At 39.3% G+C, this 21,684-nt stretch overlaps 4 protein-coding genes across 5 annotated transcripts; 3 read left to right on the top strand and 1 right to left on the bottom strand.

Annotated features, from left to right (window-relative positions):
- Window positions 1-94: 94 nt before the first annotated feature.
- On the top strand, window positions 95-8,675 carry slc25a35 (solute carrier family 25 member 35). The gene is made up of 5 exons (XM_055043645.1): window positions 95-613; window positions 684-749; window positions 826-978; window positions 3,690-3,824; window positions 5,242-8,675. The coding sequence occupies exons 1-5, from the start codon at window positions 242-244 to the stop codon at window positions 5,410-5,412; spliced, it is 897 nt and encodes a 298-aa protein (XP_054899620.1). The 5' UTR covers window positions 95-241; the 3' UTR covers window positions 5,413-8,675.
- A 526-nt stretch (window positions 8,676-9,201) lies between these two features.
- Window positions 9,202-14,396, bottom strand: LOC129368601 (mannose-P-dolichol utilization defect 1 protein-like). Of its 2 annotated transcripts, XM_055043646.1 has the most exons (7): window positions 14,154-14,396; window positions 13,890-13,955; window positions 12,985-13,117; window positions 11,053-11,138; window positions 10,600-10,715; window positions 10,407-10,517; window positions 9,202-10,317 (listed from the first exon to the last, which is right to left on the bottom strand). In XM_055043646.1, exons 1-7 carry the CDS (start codon window positions 14,242-14,244, stop codon window positions 10,195-10,197), a joined length of 726 nt encoding a protein of 241 aa, XP_054899621.1. In that variant the 5' UTR covers window positions 14,245-14,396; the 3' UTR covers window positions 9,202-10,194. The 2 variants fall into 2 exon arrangements, with proteins under 2 accessions (XP_054899621.1, XP_054899622.1); XM_055043647.1 differs by lacking the exon at window positions 13,890-13,955.
- A 576-nt stretch (window positions 14,397-14,972) lies between these two features.
- LOC129368603 (transmembrane 4 L6 family member 4-like) lies at window positions 14,973-17,199 on the top strand. Its single transcript, XM_055043648.1, has 5 exons — window positions 14,973-15,633; window positions 15,902-15,967; window positions 16,460-16,596; window positions 16,670-16,856; window positions 16,947-17,199. The coding sequence occupies exons 1-5, from the start codon at window positions 15,457-15,459 to the stop codon at window positions 16,953-16,955; spliced, it is 576 nt and encodes a 191-aa protein (XP_054899623.1). The 5' UTR covers window positions 14,973-15,456; the 3' UTR covers window positions 16,956-17,199.
- Window positions 17,200-18,163: 964 nt separating this feature from the next.
- Window positions 18,164-21,684, top strand: tm4sf21a (transmembrane 4 L six family member 21a). The gene is made up of 5 exons (XM_055043885.1): window positions 18,164-18,460; window positions 18,665-18,730; window positions 19,506-19,639; window positions 19,712-19,930; window positions 21,075-21,684. Exons 1-4 carry the CDS (start codon window positions 18,284-18,286, stop codon window positions 19,911-19,913), a joined length of 579 nt encoding a protein of 192 aa, XP_054899860.1. The 5' UTR covers window positions 18,164-18,283; the 3' UTR covers window positions 19,914-19,930; window positions 21,075-21,684.

The following is a 21,684-nucleotide window of genomic DNA, read 5'->3' on the forward strand; positions in this document are numbered from 1 at the left end:
TTTCTCCACATTCAGCGGATATTTCGCCTTTGACCTTTGTTTGCGAAAGTTCCGACAGTACAGGAAGCCCGTGAAGTAGCACCGCCTGCTAGCTTCAGATAAGCGGCCATGCATGTGACGCTGTAGCGAGTGGGGGAGTCGTACAGTGAGAGTGGGCGGGGACATCGCAGCTGAGCAACATGTCACCGACATGAAGGACGGAAACCGGTGTTAGCGAGCCCGACCTCCGCCGCCGACCGGGATGGACTTCGTGTTGGGCGGCGCGGCGGCCTGCGGAGCGTGCCTCTTCACCAACCCGCTGGAGGTCGTCAAGACGCGGATGCAACTTCAGGGTGAGCTGAAGAGCCGCGGCTCCTACCAGGTTTACTATCGCAACGTTTTCCACGCTTTCTACACCATCGGTAAAGTGGACGGACTCGCCGGCTTGCAGAAAGGGCTGGTCCCCGGGCTGTTCTACCAGTTCTTCATGAACGGGGTCCGGCTCGGCTCCTACGCCATCATCGAGTCTGCAGGTTACATCCACACCGACGGGAGGGTCAGCGCCGTGAAAACCACGTTAGCGGGAGCGTGCGCCGGGGTGGTGGGCGCCGTCATGGGAAGCCCCGTGTACCTGGTGAGTAGTGGGCCTCACTTTGAACAGGTGTCACCTCTGGCTTATAACGACGAGCTCTGCACACCGACAGGTGAAGACACACCTGCAGAGTCAGTCTACCTCCTCCATTGCAGTGGGACATCAGCACAGACACGAGGTACAGTCACTACACTTACATTTCACACGGTGAAAATGTAAGTGTAGTTTTCTCATGTGTTCCTCCCCTGCTTCAGGGGATGATCCACGCTCTCAAAGTCATCTACAGGCAGCATGGCATGCTGGGATTGTGGAGGGGCTCCAGTGCTGCTATACCAAGGGTCAGCATAGGCTCTGCAACCCAGCTCTCAACTTTCTCCTCCTCTAAGGAGCTAGTCGTCGACCTGAAGGTTGGGAAATATTCATTTTTGGGTTTGATGAAGATGGCATCCTGCCAAGATGTGAAATGTTTAATAAGCTTTCTTATGTGTGCCTGTTTTATAAACGACTTGACTGTTTGGAAGTATCTGGGTTAACTAATCATATTTAAGGTTCGTAGTTTACTGGAATCAGGTGCCCCAAATGTTTCAAAGGTTTGGATAAGATCCCGATTACAAGTGGCCAAAATGAATTTCCTTCACAGAGTGATCAGTCTGGAAAGTGACTCCTCATCTGGGCTGAGGTTGAAGTAGAGCCACCGTTTCTCCATATTGAAAGTTGAGGTGGTTCTCCTGGGGAGGAGGTTTCCGCTGGGAGGCGACTCTGGAGAAAACTCAGAACTCACTGGAGGAACGGGCCTCTGAACACCTAGGAATTTATCTACCAGAGCAGATAGCCTGACTAAATAACCAGTCATCATTGCTTATTATACTCCCACTATAAATAGGGAAATAATTGTAAGGTTAAATTTTCTAGGCACTTCAAAACTAGTACTAAATTTAGTAGATGTTTATTGCATATTTTTACTGAGCTCTACATGGCAAAATCACCATAACAATCAAGAAATGTTAAGGCATGTTTAACTATGACTGTAAAAGTTATCATGTGCTACTCTAGCAATAACTATTGCTTTTCTGTTACTACGTGAAAGTTGCAGTATGAGCACAAGACTGTGATTGACAGCGCTAACACCCGCCTCCTGGCTCTGATTGGTTGTTTCTAGTGAGCGCAGGGAGCACTGGGAGAAGGCAACAAGTATGTAAAACTTGTAAAGGTGCTATATTTTAAATATGAACATTTGACTATTTTTCAGTCAAGGTTATCACACCTTGTGGTCCAAGGCCTATTCTTAGCCTTGCAGAACAAATTGTTCCAGCTGTTGTAGCTGCTAGGGTTTAGGCTCCCTCGTTGCTGATGTAATCATTTGATCAGTAGCTCTACACTGATTACACAAACAGTCATTGTAGCAATGACAAAACGCTCTGTGATGCACTCCACTGGAGTAGAAATCCAGCACCTTTCACTGGGCCCATCTGGTTTGACTTGCACAACCAGTGCTGCAGTTTACTGGTTTGTCATCCTGCCTGAAGGGAGTCCTAAATACTCCAGAAGTATCCTGATGATTAAAGAGTGTTATCTGTACTTGACAGGAAGAATTCTAGGAATTATTCAACCATTATTCAACAAAGTTGTGTAACTTGCTCCTTTGTGAAAAGTCCCCAGAAGGAAGCGGGGGCCGAACCCTTCCTCCCAACACCTCCTCCATCATTGGCTCATTTACAAGCTGCTGAATGTCCGACATACAGAACAGCCTTGTGTTTTATATGAACAGACACATACGCTGCTGGCCTCTCACTGGCCTACAACAGTTAAATAGGTAAAAGGGTTTTCACCAGTTTACTGTGGATCTGTTTCTTGCGGAGACATTCATTGATACTTCTAGTTAAGTGTGCAGTAATCATTAAATAAATTCATCTTTTATTGCAGGAGGTAGGCATTTTACACAGAAACATTTAGAAAGGACATTAAAAAAATGCAGCTTTTCAGTGAAGAAAAATAAATGAACCTACCTGATCTTGCTCTTATTGATCAATATTAGAAAGCAGAGTAGCACAGACATTGTGAACTTAGGAAAAAAAAAGGAATAGTTTATTAAAATATACTGTCAGAAAGGCTGAGATTATGGCTTATGTAATTTAGGACACTACATTCTTTATGTGTGCAGCTATATTAAATTCAGTTTCGCTTGGCGAGTTTCACTTTTTCCAGTCGGGATACTTTCCTCAGGGCGGAGAGTATATGTGATAAACCAACTGTGCTCACAGTTATGCACTATGTATAATATTTGATGCAGTCGGCCTGTTTCTCTCCCAAAGGTCACGTGAATCTTGTTAGACTGGGTGTCGTAAAGGAGTCTCATTTTAAACGAAAATCTGGTGCTGTTAAGAAAAAAACATGTCAAGCTGGATAATCATGAACTCAATATCCATCCATTTAATCATCCAGATAAATGGATGGATAGAGAACTGATATGGTTCACCAGACCCACAAAGAGACATTTCAGTTCCTTGTCTGAAACCTGTGGGGTTCAGAGAAAACATCATAAGTTTAGCCATCGTCTTCCTGTCCAATTCTGCTTTCGCTTCCAGCAAAGTCTGGGCTTTCTCCCATTCACTTGTATTGTCTTCGGAGGATTTTTCTACCGGGCCACTTAGTGAACAGAAGAAGTTGTGAACAATAATTTCCTGCAATGTTTTAGAATAGTAATCTGTAATTTTAGCGATGGCAACAGAGGAAATGAACAATGTTTTTCAGTCTGTGTTGGTCACACTCCCAAATATTGAATGAACATCAACAGCCGCCTCCTTCAGGTCATTTTCCGCCTCCTTCGGAATGAAGGATTAGATTTTTTCTAAAAATCTAAATACAATACTGAGGAATGTATGTTAAGACTCATGCCTTCATCATACTGAAAACCAGTGACCAGTTGCTGCTGTAGTATGCATGTAACACAGGTGCTAATTTTAGAACCAGGTCCTCTGTTTCACTTAGTTAAAATTAGATATAGTTGCTACGTAAGGATGGGCTCATTTTCTGCCACTGCACAGTCAGACCTCTTCTCAGAACTGCTTCAGAACAGACACTCGCTCATCACGTGCCTTACATTTCCATCTTTGCAAAGGTTTTCCCGCGGGACAGCTGGTTGGTGCCTCTAAGTGCCGGCATGATCAGCAGCGTGATGGTGGTGCTGGCAATGACGCCTTTCGATGTGGTTAGCACGCGACTCTACAACCAGCCTGTCGACCATATGGGAAAAGTAAGTGAAATGAGTTTTAGTCTGTTTTTCATTACATCAGACCTACAGGTGCCTTGTGTTTACGCTACAGATTTTATATACATTTGCCCTAAAATGTAATGTAATATATTCCCATTTAGACACTCAGATCAGTTTTAAGCTTTGGATATTATAAGCTTGCATAATGTAAAACAACAGGGGAAGTAAGTGGTATTAAAACCTCCAAAATAGCAGTTTCACCTTATGTAACAAGCTCTTGGTTAATATTGTAAGCGAGACAAAGATAATTCATCTTTTGAAATGCAAAAATTACACCACATAAATTGACAATAAGGCAGAAACAGTATAGGTTTTGTAAATATTGCTCAAGCCTCATATTTTTGTGTCAAATTTAATATTTACCTAAATATTTACTTGAACTTGTAAAAAAAAAAATTACAACTCTCATAATAAAAGATGCCTTATTTTCTGCAAATATGCACCATTGAACGTCTCAGCAACGTTATGATGAATAATATTACTTTATTTCTTTCTGTGCTATGCAGACGTTTTGTCTTCACTAATGAAGATTGTGACTTCATAAATGAAGGCCTCCTGAAAGCTTTCAGAGGCTGAAATGATCTGATCATTATTTCAATGATTTTATCTCTTTTGTGTGCCAATTGGATCCATTTAACAGTCAGGTGTTCGTTTAGTCTGGCAAAGTGCTATGAGGTGAAGGCATCTCTGTGCACCGGGTTGTACGTCACACATGTTCCAGCGCACAGGGGTTTATTATATGTCGGACAAATACTTCGTAGACATGAGAGGCATTTTCAGAAATTACAAAATATATGAAGCCGTGTGAAAGCATTTGCTTAAACCTGTCACAAGTTTGTGTAAATTGTGGTTTTCAGGCCAGTCTTTGTGGACGCCTCGGGCTCCAGCTCTTTCAAAGGCACATAATGTTCTCTCTGTGCCAAATCATTTGAAAATGCAAAAGTGTGCAAGTAACTGCTGCGTTCCTCATGTGGGAAAGTCATAGTTCGTTGTCAAGACTCCCTGAAGCTCTTAATCTCCAGGTTATTTATAGCGTCCATTGTCCCTTTGCTCTTGAAGGGGTTGTAAGTTAAACTGTGATGGTCGTGTCATTATTTCTTCTGGAGCATGAAACATGTAAACTCAAACACAAGGACACCTGATACCGGAGAAATGTGAGAGATAAGAAGACATGATCTCTTCTTCTCTTTTCTGGCTTTTTTTTCCCCTCATTGTTGTAAAATTATAACCACAAACCTTTTTATCTGGTGGACCAACACAAAGTGTTCATAACTTGTGTTCTTTTGTTACACAAAATACCCTCAAAATATGTTGCAGTTTGTGTTTGTAATGTGATTTGGGAATGAAAAGGAAAGACAGAGAGCTTCTGTTTTACTCATTTAATGCAATTTTCGTTTAGGGGCAGCTTTACAAAGGATTCAGTGACTGCCTCTCCAAGACTCTGAAAAAGGAGGGCCTCATTGGACTCTACAAAGGCCTGGGAGCCTCTTATTTCCGACTCGGCCCACACACCATTCTGTCCCTGTTCTTCTGGGATGAGCTGCGCAAATTGTACCGGAAGCTCAGATGACATCATCGAAACCAGAAAAAAAAGGGTAACTCATTATGCAGAGGTGAAATGAATCTTCATTCAACGAGGCAGAGGAAAAACTAGATGATCTGTTTGCTTATTTTTACTGAGAAGAAGCAAAGGTTACTTTTAACACTCCATTGAGAAAACACATTCAACTTGAAATATGCAATTAGGTCTGAAAATTCACCCAGAAGTTTAATTATTAATGAAACCGTCTTGATTTGTCTCATTGCTATGTGTGCACAGACAGCATGTCAAACACATCTACCCCTTATGACTCTAATTACATCATTCCAAAGCATTTAAAATCTGCACTTTATACGTTACGGAGAAAGCGTCACATGAGTCTATGTTGCAGCCAAAGCATGTCTACGGCCTGAGGAGACCTGTGATCCCATCGCGACCTGAGTTTGACCCCGTCTGACTCACAGTGTAATGTCGACACAGTGTACTGCTTTAATTGCTGAGGGAAAATCTCTCCTCAGTGCAAGTTCTGCTTGAATTTCTCAAATTAGTTTCTGAAGAGTTCGTGATGAAGTGAAAATAAAGAATTATTTTACGTGGTCAAATAAAAGAGAAACTTTCATAGAAACTGGAGGCTAAACTCTGATTTGTTTCAGGATTGTTAGTGGGGGGGGGAAAAATCACAGAAAAGTCCTTTGAAGTGTCCAGAGTGGGAGAAGTAAAACGGATCCAGTGCTGATTCAGGGAAATTTTTAAAACGGGACCTGAAACTAAAAGAAATGTATCTTCCCTTTTTCCATTCTCAGAGTGCTGTGTGACGGGCTACACAGATTTCACTGAGGCGGAAAGCCAAGACTTGTTTTAATGACAGAAAGGACCAAGAGTTGTAAAAACTCTAAAAGAAACAAAAGTTCCCTGAAAAAATGTCTGAATATTTTAGGTGATTGAGAGATACAGGCTAAGTTTTTATGTCTGCGTCATGCAGCATCAGTATTTATTATGCAGTACTTCACAAAAACAGAAGCACATGTTATGTTTAGGCTCATTTTAGAAATATATCCTGAAAATTTGAATTCAACAGAACAAGTAGTTACATGTTTTCATTAGTCGGGTTCAGTTTTTATCTAATTGTCCAGTTATCTATCACTGGTGTGGCCTACTTTTAAAGAATTAAATTATTCTTTAAAATATGAGATTTTATTCATTGATGTTAGTATAACAGGCATCTGTTGGTGATTTTAATTTTTTTTTTCTTTGTAGCAGATCAAGTACAGGTGTTTATGATGTAGCCTGACTTTTAATAATGTGAATTTATAACAGCTGTGAACACATTGCATGTTTGTTAACCATCACCCTGAGCACTCAGCATGTTATTATATTCAGTTAAGTTTAGGGTGAGTTCAGTCAGGAAGTCGGTGAACTGGAACAAAGTTACAGTTTAGTTTCAGGTTCTCAAATTGCCAATGCTGATGAATGAACTTTTATGAGTGAATTCTTGTTTTCATAATCAGAGATTGATTTGCATTTTAGAGTAAAACCTTTTTCTGGGGATGGAATTTTTTTTTTGTTACAATTTTCCCAGATTTCCAGCAATTGTGCTGAGTACTTCAAAAATGCCTGAACACATACAAGTGAGGAGACTGATTTTTGTTACTCTGAAGGCATATTTAATATGATGCAGTCATAATTTTTGTGCCTTAAAATTTCATCCAGGGCATAAATGACCATCCATTCACAGGAGGGCTGACATTTCACTTTGGGCTGTTTCAGTTTTTTTTTTTGTTACAGATTAAATAACAGCTACAAATTTAGCAACATTTTAAAACAAAAGTTTTGTTAAGCTGTCATTCACGGACCTCTATTATTCATCCCTGACAAGTATCAGTCTGTTTCACTGCCTTCAGTAGATCTATGTCATCAGAACAACTGGAGCATTCTCGGTTTCAGAAGGTTTCCAAAGCTGATGTCTCATCTGTCAGGCAGATTTGATGCTTTCTTATAATAACATGAAGGTTCCACCTAAAAGTAGGGGTAGCCGATAAATCAGACAGCCAACATAATCTTTTCTACCTCAGCAAAAGACAAAAATACAGCCTGTTTTCTGCTGCGCTGCTGTGAGACCTGCCTGTCAGGCCTTTTAAAGATCGGCGATCGGCCAGGAAACTGCAACCAGTGCACCTCTAGCTCCAAGAGTCATAAATGAACTGTGTTTGAAAAGCCTTCAGCATGCAAGCGCTTTGTGATTTCCCTCTTTGTGTGCGTAAAGGAAGCAGGAGGTAGAGTGAGATTTGTCGAAGTAAATTCGATTTTTTGCCATTTTCTCCACTTTTAAAAAGTTGCTTGGCTATCTCACACAGGGCTTTTTTGAGACTATGAATGATTCCCTTTGAGGGCTTTTATATATGTTTGACAATGTATTCATATTTTGTTTAGCAGAGTTGCGTAAATGAAGACTAGTACACACCTTTTAAAGACGATATGAAAGAGTATTTGCAAAACTTGCAGCATTTCTGACCAGAAAGGATCACAGTCTAACATATTATATCTATGTTGCATTAAAAAATACACCGAGCTTTTATTAAGAGTATGCTGACAAATGTCAGCAAATCATAACAGGCCATATTGCCGAGAGCAATATCCAAAAATTCAGCGTAAAAATGTATAAAAACCTTATAATTTAGGTTCACCTCATTACTAATTGGCAGCAGTATTTCTCTGGAATAAATAATGCTAGTCGTTAGGCTTTGTACGAATCTTTGTCAATGATACAAACAAATATAGAGGTTGCTCTTCATAATGCCGAGCTGTTTTGGTTTTAATGTTGTAGATGCAGTCTTGAGTACTATAATCCAGCGTCCTAATCCTTAATCCCCATCGTGAATGTCTGCTTGATCTCGATTGTGGTTGTCTAAAAATACACATTGCACCAGTGGAGGAAGAGTGGGTGAAGAAGGTCAAAATGAACCTCTATAAAATCTAATAAGCAGCTGCTCTGAACCTTCAATCAAGAAGTCAGGATATTGTCCCAACTTGCCTAAAAAAGAGCAAATGTTTCTCTTTTAAGGGACTTTGTCTGTTTTAGGATCTTCAAACATGACATAAACACTGCGAAGACATAACAAGACTTCATTCGCTCAAAGCGATTCTTGGTCTGAAACATATTCATTCATATGAAAGATGCGTTTCATGCAATGAAGACAAAGCTGAGGCTTTTTTTCAGTCAATGTGTAACAACAGACTTGTTTGTTTTCTCTTGATGATGGACATGTAGAGCAAATAAAGGATTTTTATATTGATTCCTATTGTGTTTATAATTTTTTTTACACTTTCTGTTCAAATACAAATAATGAGCAATCAGATTTTGTTGAAAATACCCAAACTTGAGGTTTGACTCGACACAGGACCAAATGAAATCAAAAGAATCCTGCAGGACCTGTTGGAGAACAGAAAGTGTTCAGAAACTTTACGCTCTTGCATTAAAGAGGAAGAGTGTGCAGCATAAGCATGTGTGCAGCATAAGCATGTGTGCTGCGGCTTCGCTGCACGAGACCAAACCGGACTGAGGAAATTGCTCATTTAGAAACTGAAGGAAAATGACTGAGATCATGAGCTTATAAACACCAAAATATACACTGGACTTCTCCAAGTATTATGTTACCCTGAGAAATATAATACTTGTGGATCGTGGTGTAGCGCATTCAGAGTTTCACTACATCATTCCATGGATTTTTGACACAGAAATGTTATGTCATGGCCTATTTTGTCATGGGAAAAATTGTTGACCAGCAAACAATTGTGGAAAAAATTAATTGCCAAGCACTGTTAGGTGACAATCACTCAATCAGGTTTATTCAATACCAAAGACACAAGATCAAAAACAGGTCAGATTAAAGGTCTAAGTGAGTCTCTGAGTTGGTTCTGGGTGGATTCTGACAACAGGCAGACAAAATAACAGTTTTATACCAACGATAAGGAAGGACAGTCTCGGTCCTGAGCAGCTGCAGAAAACAGCATCTAACCTTGGGTTCCCCATAGAGGTTCATCTGGTGAAAGGTCATAAACACTTAGAATTAAAAATGTCCTGAAAGAAAGTCTTAAAAAAGCTAATTGCTAATAAAACTGTCTTTTCACACAGTGCTGTATCCAAGCATAATATTGGAAAGTTGAGTGGAAGGTTAAAGTCTAAGTGGCAGCAGAGATGACTGCAAACCAGACCGAGGCGTTAACAGGACATGCATCACATCGGTTGCTTTCGTTGTGTTAAGATGTTAGTTGCAACAATGAGCCAACAGCTGCTGTTCTTTAAATTCATAGAAACCAGGATCCCAGAGTCAGGAATCATGTGTTAAGTCTTCACAGTCAGACATGATTTGGGAACTGTGCCATCTACGGTATCAAGACTAAAAACATTCTGTTGTCTGCCAGGAATCCTCTGCTCCCTTTATTTGTCTCATACTTCTTCATCTTAATTTGAATTACGATTCGCCCGATACAATGTAAAATATCACATTTCGTTTTTATGCAGATGCCTGCAAAAACCAAACGCACAAATGGAGGATATTCTGAGGATAAATGAGAACTGGCTGGATTTAATAAAAATAAAGCATTCACAGATCCTCGTTAGGACTGAAATCTGAGAATGTTGTTTTTCGCACAGCCACTAGAGGGCGCCACATGACGTTTTATTCTGCTAACAGTTGCAGCTGACCTATAGACACAAGCTATTAAAAACTGAATCCTTCACACAGTGTTACACAACTATATATTATTAAAATCATGACAGAGATATTGATGAATGAATGATTTTTTCTGAAGCTAATCCGTCTTCTTGGCAGCAGAGCCAGTGCTCCTCTTGTAGCAGACGATCTGAGCCAGTAGGACAAAGCTGAGACATGTGGACAGTATGTGAGACAAAGTAGTGAAAGGTCCTCCGCTGTCCTGTAAGAAAATGTTTCAAAAAGCCAGAGTTACAAATCCCAAATAAGACAGAGAAAAACTGCAGCATCCAACTGTTTCTAATTGCTCACCTGCACAGAAACAACAGCAGCACCAAGAGCCCCGGTACAGGACAGTAACGCTGACAGGCTGGACAGCTGCCCTGTGTGGCCATTCTGGTAGTTTGTTACAGTTTGCACAACCTGGAAAAACAATAAGGACACACATCTGTCTGCATAAAAGAGTCCATGCATCTGCAGAAAGAGGAGAGTGATAGATTGCTACCTTGCTCAGGATGAAAGCTGCCAGACTGGAGGTGTATACCACTCTGATGATGGCCGCCGCCGCAGACGAAACCAGGAGGAGGATTACGCCACCAAAACCCAAGAGCAGTAGCATTCCTGACACACACATACACACACATTTCTAAGATTTAAATTGTACACTTGACGAGAGAGAAAGCAAGACCTTTTTGAACTGATAGTTACAAACATTGTTAAAAAGTTTGTTAATTTAAGAAGACACCATAAGGTGGCGCTGCATTACAGCCTGCAGGAATGTAAAAGAAATCAGCTCTGTGAACAATTATCCAGTTTGGACTTCCACCCTAAGAATTTAAGATTTTAGAATCTTAAATATATAAATATAACTATGAACTGAAGATAAAATAATAACCAGCATGTCCTCCTGCTTCCATTCATTTTCTATGTTTAGGATGAATACTGATTCAAATCTGACCTTTGAGGGTTTCACCGCGATAATGCAGGATCAGGAAGATGATGGTTGCTGTCTGAGCCAAAGTGAAGAGCCTCTCAGCCCAGGCACTGTGCAGAAGTTCAGACACAAAGCGCAGACATACTGGTAAACATACTCTGCCAGACATTAAACAGGAAGAGCTACTTACGCCGCGGTATTTGGACACTAATAGAAACGGAGTCTTTGAATTTGAATGCAGTCAGAATGGGGAGTGCGGACCTGATAAGCGAAATATTCAGAAAATGGACGACCACCCAGGAAACCCTGCAAGCAGCTGCACTCCCGTTGACGGTTGTATTCATAAAGCAAATATTTACAAATTAACCATCTCAGTGCTGCAACATGAATGGCAAGATAAATGATGCGATGGTCCATGAGCGCAGCTTAATGTAAATTGATCTGCAAAGTAAAACAGAAACAGACTAAATGAAATCAGTCCTCAAAACTGTTTAATCAAAAAGCCGGTAAAAAGAAATATAAAAACCTCCTGAATGGTTCAGAAGCAATTGCATATTTTACATTAAAAACATGACATAAAATGGCAAAAACTACAAAGCTAAAAAAAAAGACATTAAATCTTATAATAATGATCATTAGTTCCCACATTAGAGAACCAAAATAATTACATTTATGGTTTGAAGAAAGAAGGCGGTAGATGTTTTCAGAAAGTTCTGCAAGACTTCTTTATATTTTACAAGAACGACTTTATTATAAAACAGAAGAATCCTCAAGAAAATAAATACAATAAATGTAAAACAACAACAAAAACTATGGAGGAAACTCACTCAGTCACTCAAATCAGAAATTCATTGTGCAACCCTGTTTAATGATACACAATTAATCTAAGAAAATTAAGAAAATATGTGGAAAACAAGTTAATATATTAAATTTCCAAACAACTATGAATTACAAAAAAGTGGAGGAAATTGAAAGCTGAATCTCTGTAGTTTAAAATGCCACGAAACTAACAATTAATAATTCAGCTCAAATGATATTCAAAGTCATACATGTTGGTAATTTCGAATAAAACCCTTCCCATTACTTTGGGAAATTCTTGTTATGTTTCTGTTTTGAAAGAAATCTGTCTTATTTACAGATATTTATGTATAAGTACAAGTATAAATGCTTTGTTAGATCCCTAAAAGCAATTCAAGAAATCAATAGCAGGGAAATGAGTCTATCCATCCATCAACTCCCAAGTGTTTCTGAGGATCAGAATATCGAGTCCCTTTGCCTCAGATCCTCCTAAGTGTTAAATGTCCATGAAACCTTCAATAAGCAGGTCCCTGAAGGCATCAGGCCTTTTGATGAATCGGCTCTTTGTGGCTGTGAACCAGGACGGAGGGTCTTCACCGTATTTCTGAGACAGAGCCCAGCCACAGACAGATGAAGCTCAATTCTGTATCATTTTATTTTCTTCCCTTTTTTTCATTTTTACACAATCAATTCACAACGCAGGCCATTTTAACTTCCATACTACAAACAAATCTAATGAATAAACAGAAATACATCTATCATAAAGACTGACTCAAATTCAGCTACGTTTCTTCCACTTCAGTCTTACTAATAATTTGAAAAGCTTTTTTTTAAATAAATGAATGAAACAAGTCATTTTAAAATAGAACAATCATTATTCCTCTCTGCAATCTCACATTTTTGTTCTCTAAATATTTCTTTTTGAAAGCCTCAAATTAAATCCAGCACACTCATCTGTGAGCCGCACCAATCTAGATCCTGTCCAGAAATGTTGAGTTATTTAGGGAATTTTGTTATGATGAAGAGACCCTGACGTCTGAAAGAAAATATTACAGAGCGAGTCAACAGAGTCTCCCGCAGAAAATACAAACAAAGTCAGAAACCAATAACGGATTACTAATCCTTGACTTGCTTATTTAGTGGTTATTGATTACTTACAAGAATGGGAAGTTGCTGGCTGCAGCGTAGACAACCGGACATGATAAAGCATAGAGCTGCAGCAGGAAGGCAGTCAGACTCAGGCCTTCTGCACTTCCTCTCCACAGCAGCTTCAGCAGCTGAGGGGACTGTGCTGCTCACGACAGATGATAGATGTGGAAACAGAAAATGAGAATGGAAATGTGAAAAAGTGCGCAGGAGCTATTCACAATGGCCTCTATGCTTTACTTACTAAACATGTGTAGTTATCTTGTAAGCAGCTGAATTCATCGAACAACACGATTGCATTGTAAAGGGCTGAAACCCCCAGCTGCTGCATACAGGCAGCGTGATGATGACGTCTAATGTCTTCAAGATTGAGACACAGCCTGTCACTGTTGTTTATCTGAGTTCACAGCCTCTCGTTCTAATTAGATCATTGCTTTCTATCACAAAGTAACAAAAAGGCCAAGAGCAAATTTAGATTTGGCTCATTGGAAATAAAGACAACTCCAAAGTGCTTTGGAAAACAAATCACTCCCATTTAGTGAGATTGGATGGAAAACATCAAATGTTTTGTCACTAGTTAAGTTTTGCTACTGGATTTTGAAATATGTTGATATAATTTAATTTACGCTAACAAACTTCTGGAGGCCTTCATTATTTTTAATTGAATGAACTCTGAACTATTTAGGGACATGAGAAAAGAGGAGGAGATACACATGCAAGCTGCACTTTTTAGATATTTATAAAAATGTTCCAAATGAAGCTTTACTTGATCGGTTACATTAAATGGCTATAAAATTAATTGAAGCTTGTGCCTTTAATATGAGAAATGTGTAAACGTTTAGGGGTTCAAGCCACTGCACGTTTTTTTTAAAATTAATAATCCATTTTTGCTATTTTCTTATATAAAACAGTCTTACCCAAAAATGTGTCCAGTATGATCCAAAATCCGACAGTTTTGTTCAACACAAACTTTAGACAGGGACCTGGAAAATCATCATTTGTAAGAAACAGCAGATCAGATCAAAAATGATTGACCCACACAGTAAGTAAAGTTTAAATGCTGGTCCCACATGCACGGCTGATTGAAATAGTGACATGTTTGCAAGAGCTGCATGTTCTCCTCTCCTCTGGAAACCTTCCCCCCCGCTCTGCGTTGACATTTCACCTCAAACGATCCTCACCGTTCAAATGCAAGCGGACGAAAAACTCCTCGTAGCATTTCTCTGGCATTAAACGGCCCACAAGGAGGCTTTTCAAGGGAGACGTGTCCATCGTGGACCAGCCGTGGACGGGAATGACCCGCTGACACAGGGGGGAGTGGGAGTGGTCCAACGCTTCCCAGATATTTACAGGGGGCGCCGTGACTGAGCTGTGAGGCTTAAATCAGAAGAAAAATGTCCATCCTTTTTATTCTCACTCTTTAAAAATAAATAAATAAATACCCTGTGTGGTTTTAATGCATTGGATCCAATGGGATGGGTCCATTGTAACTGTTCAATGCTTGTATTCAAACTAGATTATTACCTTTGTGTTAATAATTTATGAATTATAAATCTGTAACTAATGTTCTTCTACCACACTCATGTGTTTCCTGCTTCACTGTGTGCTCAGTTTGAATAACGGTTTGACCTGGATTAAAATCTTCCTTCTAATATAAATGTAAAATTCAGATTAAGGTCAATATAGAACAGTACAGAAAAACAGTCTGCTTCATTTTACACTGTCAGATTTCAAAATGAGTTTCACATGAAATAAAAGATTCACAAAAGAAAATGTGCAAATGATAACTGTTATGATAGAAATATATGTCAAAAAATATAATCCTAACCCTAAAAATTTTTGGTTAACACAAATTATTTTTTTTTATGACCAGTTTACTTTTCACAACCAGGCAACCATATTCCTGAAAAATCAAAATGTTCTTAAAAACAAGCAAACAAGATTTGACTTCATGCCTCCTTTCACTGGCCTTTTATTATTCAAGTTAGTCAGTTTAGTCAGAGTTAACATGTTAACTGTTAGTTCAATATGTTAACTTCTAGTTAACATATTAGTGATGTCGCAGTCATTGCTGAGACAAGGATTGCTCAGTTGCATTTAGACACTGTAGAAAACAATTTAACTGCCATGTTGTGTTAAAATTAAATGAGTCTTTCTTTGTTTCTTTTCTGCTCACATTCTTGTAAAATAAAACGTATTCCCATCATGGCACACCACAAGGCTCAACCCTCGGCCCTTAAACGCTTATTTCCAACACGTATTTCAAAACCACTGCAGAATAGGCAAACTGTCATTTAAAATGATGCAATTATTAAAAAATAAATTATTCGACCTCTTCGTCACAGTCGCACAGACACAAGGGCGAGCGCATGAAGCATTTTGGTCATGTTCAAAGTGGGACTGTCCTGAAAACAGGAACTGTCTTGGCTATAACGTACATGACTGGAGAGTTTGTTGCAGTCGGCGTGTTTTCAGGCAGACAACATGTGTACTGGAAAGTGCTCCCTTTTCATTGCGATCTCTCTCTACCCCCTGGTTCTTCTGTCCATCCTCTGCAACATTTTGCTCTTCTTTCCCGACTGGAGCACCAAATATGCCAAAGAAGGACACATTACTGAGGAAGTGAAGTACATGGGAGGATTCATCGGTGGTGGCGTCCTGGTAAGTAGTTGGTTGATAAATGAGACTCCAAATGGAAAGGTGTCCTAGTCTTTGTGAAATTATTATTTAATAGAATTTTTTTTGGTGGATAAATTAAAACATTTTGCACACCTTTAATGGATTTGATAAATGCTTTTGTTGTCGCCTGAGTCATTATCAAATGTCTTAAAACCAAACCAGAAAGTTTGTGCTGCTGAAAACCTTCACCTGACTCTTATCATGCAAACTGAATGCGATCCGCCGATCCACCCAATGTGTCCTAACACAGGCACTGATCCCAGCGCTGTACATCCACTTGACTGGAGAACAAGGCTGCTGTGCAAATCGCTTTGGGGTGAGTTATTCTGACCTAATTTCAGGTGAAACGGAGCAGCAAATACAAGTTGTAACCAAGTTAAAGAAGATCTGCAACAAAACAGGCTAAATTCAGACTAGTTCACTTGTTCATGAGCTGAAGAAATATGCTGCGTCGTGCTGCATCACCGTTGCACAACAACAAGGTACTTTTGATGCAGATAACAAAACCGCAGTTTACCAAAGCACAAAGCATACATTTCCTCACTTTTGTAGCTGTGATGCTTATGCACTGTGGCCATTACCATCAGCAAAAAACGATCAAATATTTACAAATAGCTTCATTGTGTGCATATATTTGCTGTATAGTAAAATTTGATGAAAATATATGAATATATATTAAAAATCTGTGATGAAGAGAGGGAGTCGGTGAATATTTTCACTTACTATGATTTTAAAATAGTGATGATTAACTACTTTAAAATCATCCTACATTTTAAACTGACCTTTGCTTCTCCTTTAATTTTGGCAGATGTTCTTTTCCATCATATTTGCCGCAGTGGGTGCAGCTGGTGCCGTGTACAGCTTCGTAGTGGCATTGCTCGGCCTCTCCAACGGGCCTCTGTGCAGAACCTCATCTAACCAATGGGGACAACCGTTTAAAGACAAGTAATAAGTTGAAATGCATCTGTGGCTGTTCTTGTTGAGATTTGGTCATTTATGACCTTTTTGTCTTATCCAGGAGCTTGGAATATTTGGAAAACTCTATTTTGTGGGGCCAGTGTGAAGAGCCAAAGAACGTGATCAAGTTCAACATGGGTCTGTTCATCACCCTGATGGTGGCCAGCGTTCTGCAGGCTCTCCTCTGTGCCAGCCAGGTGATCAACGGCCTTATCGGCTGCATCTGTGGAACCTGCAACGACAAGCAGGTCAGAAAAGGCTGTGTCACTTCAAAACGTCCTAATTTCCACTTCCTCATTCAGACATGTTTTCATTGTTTCATTTCTTCTTCTCTGCAGGAACCCTGAGTTCGTAGGCATGACGAGTTCAAAAAGCTGTCGCCGTGCAACATCTGGAAATAAGCTCCTGGTTGCTTTTTAAAGAAAATGCTAACTTTAACATTGATGTACTCTTCAGCTGTATTAGCTTGCTATTTCCACAATATATTACAAATGCTTGATTCTGTTGCAGCGTATTAATCTGAGGAGATAAGTGTTTTAAATGCCATGCACATAAATTGAATAATGAAATAAAATGTTTGTGTGCACTGTTGTTCCTCATGTTATTTTTTATAATAAAGTCTTTGGTGAAACAAATACCTGCAGTCTGTGCAGTGATGTCTGTGGCCAGAGACATCAGATAAAAGTTACTAAAAGGAAGTTAAGATATGGTTCTCCATAACAGAGAATTTTTGTTTGGTATCTGCTAATCATATTTGAAACCCAAAAAAGTTGTGAATATCCACGAGTCTTTCACAGCGTTAGATGAAGCTGAAAATAATAGTAGGCTTGTCTTAAGGCACTCGTATGGAAAGGGGGTTCCAGTTTTTCATGGTTGTAAATCTTATCACAATGAGTAACACTGCCTCGCCCGAATGTCACTCAGAGACCAAACTTCTTCTCAGATTACTCACTTTCCTGTTGTTACTGATTAGAGACAATAACCTTTAATCATTTGATCAACACCAGAGAAACAACGAGAGATGCGCATCGCGTCCAAAAAGTATTTGGTCATTGATAGTCTGGACTTTTTCCTGGTTTTCACCAAAACCAGACATTTTCTGTTTGTCTCTTGCTCCTGCAGCTGCGTGTACAAAGGTCAACTGCTCAAAGCTCCTACTGTGACAGAGTAAACATTATGAGCCAAAGGACCTTTAAGGAATGTTGTGGGTGTCACACACACAAAAAACACAATCAATCAGAATCACCTACTACAGCAAAATGCAAACACAAACTTTCTTATATCTTTTATTCAGCATGAAAGTAAGTAAGACTTTGTGCAACCATAGGGACAGAACAACAGCACGTCTGGGTGAGATGACCTAAATGGATTGATATCCTCAGCCATAAAAAGCTTAATGTTCACATTAGTTTGACTAATCTAACAAAACAGCACTCTGCCCATCTCCATGACAGCAGAGAGTGAGTCGCATTCACTTCTGCAGCCTATCCCTGACTCTGTTTGCCTTTCTTATCTTATCAAACTGAAACCTCCCACAGTCGAGCCGTTTTCAAAAGACATCCCGTTCCAAACCGGCCTGCAACCATCCTGTCCTCCCAGGGTCAGAGAACAGCAGTCGCCTGAGCTGAAATTTAAGCCAAAGGAAGTTTTTTTTTCTTTCCAGAAATCAGCCGACATGTGTACTGGAAAGTGTTCCCTCTGCATCGCGGTGACTCTGTACCCGCTGGTGCTCATTTCCATCATCTGTAACATCGTGCTGTTCTTTCCTGATGGAAGCGTCCAGTATGCTGAAAATGGACACATCACAGAGGAGGTGAAGTACATGGGAGGACTCATCGGAGGAGGGATACTGGTGAGTGTATCTATCCTGTATAATGTTTTCTTATTCATTTTAAGGTGAATAACAAATACCACATGAATCTCACTGCTAAATATTCATTGTCTCCTGAGGAAATGTTGTCTTTCCTATATTTTCAGTAAATAATTTATGCCTTCTGAATCCGACCTCATGATAAAAGCTGAGTCTGAATATGTATTTAAATAACCTTCCATACAGGTTCTGATCCCTGCACTTCACATTCACCTGACTGGAAAGCAGGGCTGCTGTGGAAATCGCTGTGGGGTGAGTCAAACAGGAAACAGTGAAAATAGTGACAGATTAACGATGTGAACTCCTGAATAAAGTGCCTACTAGATATAAAAATGTCAAAATTGCATTACAAAGTTAAATAATCATTACACGAGTCACCTAAAACAGATATTCCCCAAATATATGACACATACGGAGTCAAATTTAGTTAAATAATAATTCCAACTTAAATGTACAGTAGCTACTGTATTTCTGAACAATTTACTTTAAGGATACATTTGTTTCCAGATCCCTTTATTTTGATTCAACTGAGCATTTACTGTAATCAATTGCATTTTCTGTGGATCATTTTCCTTCCACTTCAATGACCGATCCTTTATGTCGGTCCATAAAGCGAAGTTTCAATAACATAAACCTGGAGCTTGTGATATCAGAGAAATTTTAGCAGTATATTTTGTAAAGCTAGAATTTGTTCTGGTTTTTATCATTATTTGAGTACACCATCTTGGTTTTAGGAAGGATTTATTTTAAATAGACGAAACATGTTGAGGCATCAAACTCCCTAAAGATTCCTTGCAAGAAGTTGATTTTAGACTGAGGACTGTGATCAATGTTCCCATGCGGACAAGACAAAGTCAAACAGTCAGAATTTGTTTAGATTTGAGTTTATGCTTTTGCGTGAAAACCAAACACACGTTGATGTTGTTGATGTAAATAGACAACTGGGGAGCTTCTCCCTAACTCTGAATAAAATCCAGTATTAAACTGCGATAAGCACGATCCTGACCCTCTCCTCTAATCTCTGCAGATGTTCCTATCTATCGCTTTCGCTGCGGTGGGCGTGCTCGGTGCCCTGTACAGCTTCGTTGTGGCCGTGCTCGGCCTGCAGAATGGACCTTTGTGTAAAGTATTACTGGTTTGGAAGAGGCCTTTCCAAAATAGGTAAGACCCAGAACTCTCAGGTGCTAATGCTTGTGTGCCGTCTGGTGCATAACAGCTTCTTACTTTTCACAGTGACACCAGTTACCTGACCGACAGCTCGATGTGGTGGACTTGTACTGAGCCCAACAACATCATCCAGTTCAACATTGGACTGTTCAGCACTCTGCTGGTGACCAGCGGCCTGCAGATTATCCTCTGTGCCACTCAGATGATCAACGGGCTCTGCGGCTGTCTGTGCGGCACCTGTATCAAGAAGGAGGACGGGATGATCTGAAGATTTAAAACCAGCAGGTACCCATTGAGATTTCAGTAATTCAATTTAAAGCGTTAAGTATAAATTAATACCGCACATAAAGCAATTGTTAGGCGATTGTTTAGTTGTTTTGGAGTTTTATTCTTCTGTGCCTTTTCTTTGTTTAGATCAGTCTTGTTTCTCTTTTACTTCAGTTCAGTTCAGTTATTTCTAGTATCAAGTTATTCTTAGTTATTCTAGTTTTACATTTGTTAGATTTATTTCCTAGACTCCAGAGTACTCTCCCTCCTCACTACCCATATAACTTATTATCTCATCAGTCTGGGTCTTTTATTTGGTATTCACCCTCCACAGGATTTAAGCACCTCATCCTCAGTCACTCCTTGCCTGTTCCTCTCGTCATTTTCTCGTATTCTCCTCGTGTCTCTGGTTCCCAGTTTTGAATTTATCCAGCATTCAGGAGCTTTGTTAACCATCATCCTTTTCATTAAAATTATCATCAATTACTCAGTATCTCAGCATTTTGGTCCACTTTCAAAATCACCGCATTATGACAGCTACATGTTCAAACATTTATTATTGGTTTTATTCATTAATTTATGTAATTTGAAGTTTTTATTAATCTGCAACTGCAAGACAATCAATACAAATGACACCAGCCCTGGCGGCTTGGGCGTGCATCAAGGGCATTTAAAAATAAAAAATAAAAAACATTTTCACCTTGGAGTGGCCAAATTTCTATTATTCCTCTCTAGATTTAATAGAGACTCCTTGTGCTGTACTTGTTTCGTTCTATCCTCCGCACATTTTTCAGACATTGTAACAGTTTAAGCCGTTGTTAACGTGTTTTTCCGAGCCGCATTTAAACGCAACATGAGCGTGTCCCGAGTCTGATCCAAACAAATTAACACCTGTTGTTTCATTCTGGGTGCAATGAATCCAAGTTTCTTTGTTTAAAATTTAATAACAAATGTTAATACTTTATGAACAGCTGATTGCAAATCAATGATTTGTTATAGTTTGTGGTCAAAATGAGGTAACTTTTGAAAATGAATAATTATTTTTTTAAATGCCAACATATTTAGCAAAACTGCTAGAATTTAGTTGTACATTGATACTGCTGTTTTTAAGTAGTCATTAAACAGTAATCTTAACGCTCCCATTTATTTTTCTCTTTCCCAGCTGCTGCGAGTTTCTCACTGGCGCCCCCTGCTGCATCCTTTAACAATAACAACTGCAGGAGGCGACAGAAAGTGTCGGAAAACTAAAAGTTGGGATGTTTTTGTCCTATTTTGTGCTTCTTACTTCAGTACAACCTTGCACTTACATTCAATATTCTTTATGTACTGACAGACTGTATCATTTTTGCTTACAAGAGGCTCATTTTATACACACGTACAGGTTTGTAATTACATTTTATGCCATTATTGAATTAGGATGACATTCAAACTGAGGATATGAAACACTGGACCTTATGAATCTTGATTTTTTTTCCTGCACTGCAAAGAAGCTGCTTTTAAGCAGCTGTTGAGTAAATTCAATGACAAAAGTTAAAGTCTGCTCAGAGAAGCATGATAATCCTTTTTGAGAAAAAAAAAACCTGCGATGTTTTTTTTAGCCGAAAACTTTATTGCACTTAAGTGAGAGAAAGTATGTCATAGTCTGTCCTTATGCAGCTTTAAAAATGCAGCTATGTTTTTATCATTTAATTTGATCAAAAAACTGTAACCTGTTTTATAGTGTTTAATTGTTAAAGTGATTTCCTTAAAATAAAATACATGAAAACCCCCAA

This window comes from Poeciliopsis prolifica, unplaced genomic scaffold (assembly GCF_027474105.1).
Source record: "Poeciliopsis prolifica strain line A6 unplaced genomic scaffold, Auburn_PproV2 SCAFFOLD019, whole genome shotgun sequence".
NCBI lineage: Eukaryota > Metazoa > Chordata > Actinopteri > Cyprinodontiformes > Poeciliidae > Poeciliopsis > Poeciliopsis prolifica.

Coding starts and splice junctions, on each gene's coding strand:
- slc25a35 (XM_055043645.1), top strand. CDS start 242: ATGGACTTCGTGTTGGGCGGCGCGGCGGCCTGCGGAGCGTGCCTCTTC. Junction 614..683: donor TGGGAAGCCCCGTGTACCTG/GTGAGTAGTGGG, acceptor GCACACCGACAG/GTGAAGACACACCTGCAGAG. Junction 979..3,689: donor AGCTAGTCGTCGACCTGAAG/GTTGGGAAATAT, acceptor ATCTTTGCAAAG/GTTTTCCCGCGGGACAGCTG.
- LOC129368601 (XM_055043646.1), bottom strand. CDS start 14,244: ATGGACACGTCTCCCTTGAAAAGCCTCCTTGTGGGCCGTTTAATGCCA. Junction 13,956..14,153: donor CGTCCGCTTGCATTTGAACG/GTGAGGATCGTT, acceptor ATGATTTTCCAG/GTCCCTGTCTAAAGTTTGTG. Junction 10,716..11,052: donor TCGCGGTGAAACCCTCAAAG/GTCAGATTTGAA, acceptor TGTGTGTGTCAG/GAATGCTACTGCTCTTGGGT.
- LOC129368603 (XM_055043648.1), top strand. CDS start 15,457: ATGTGTACTGGAAAGTGCTCCCTTTTCATTGCGATCTCTCTCTACCCC. Junction 15,634..15,901: donor TCATCGGTGGTGGCGTCCTG/GTAAGTAGTTGG, acceptor GTCCTAACACAG/GCACTGATCCCAGCGCTGTA. Junction 15,968..16,459: donor GCTGTGCAAATCGCTTTGGG/GTGAGTTATTCT, acceptor TAATTTTGGCAG/ATGTTCTTTTCCATCATATT.
- tm4sf21a (XM_055043885.1), top strand. CDS start 18,284: ATGTGTACTGGAAAGTGTTCCCTCTGCATCGCGGTGACTCTGTACCCG. Junction 18,731..19,505: donor GCTGTGGAAATCGCTGTGGG/GTGAGTCAAACA, acceptor TAATCTCTGCAG/ATGTTCCTATCTATCGCTTT. Junction 19,640..19,711: donor AAGAGGCCTTTCCAAAATAG/GTAAGACCCAGA, acceptor TACTTTTCACAG/TGACACCAGTTACCTGACCG.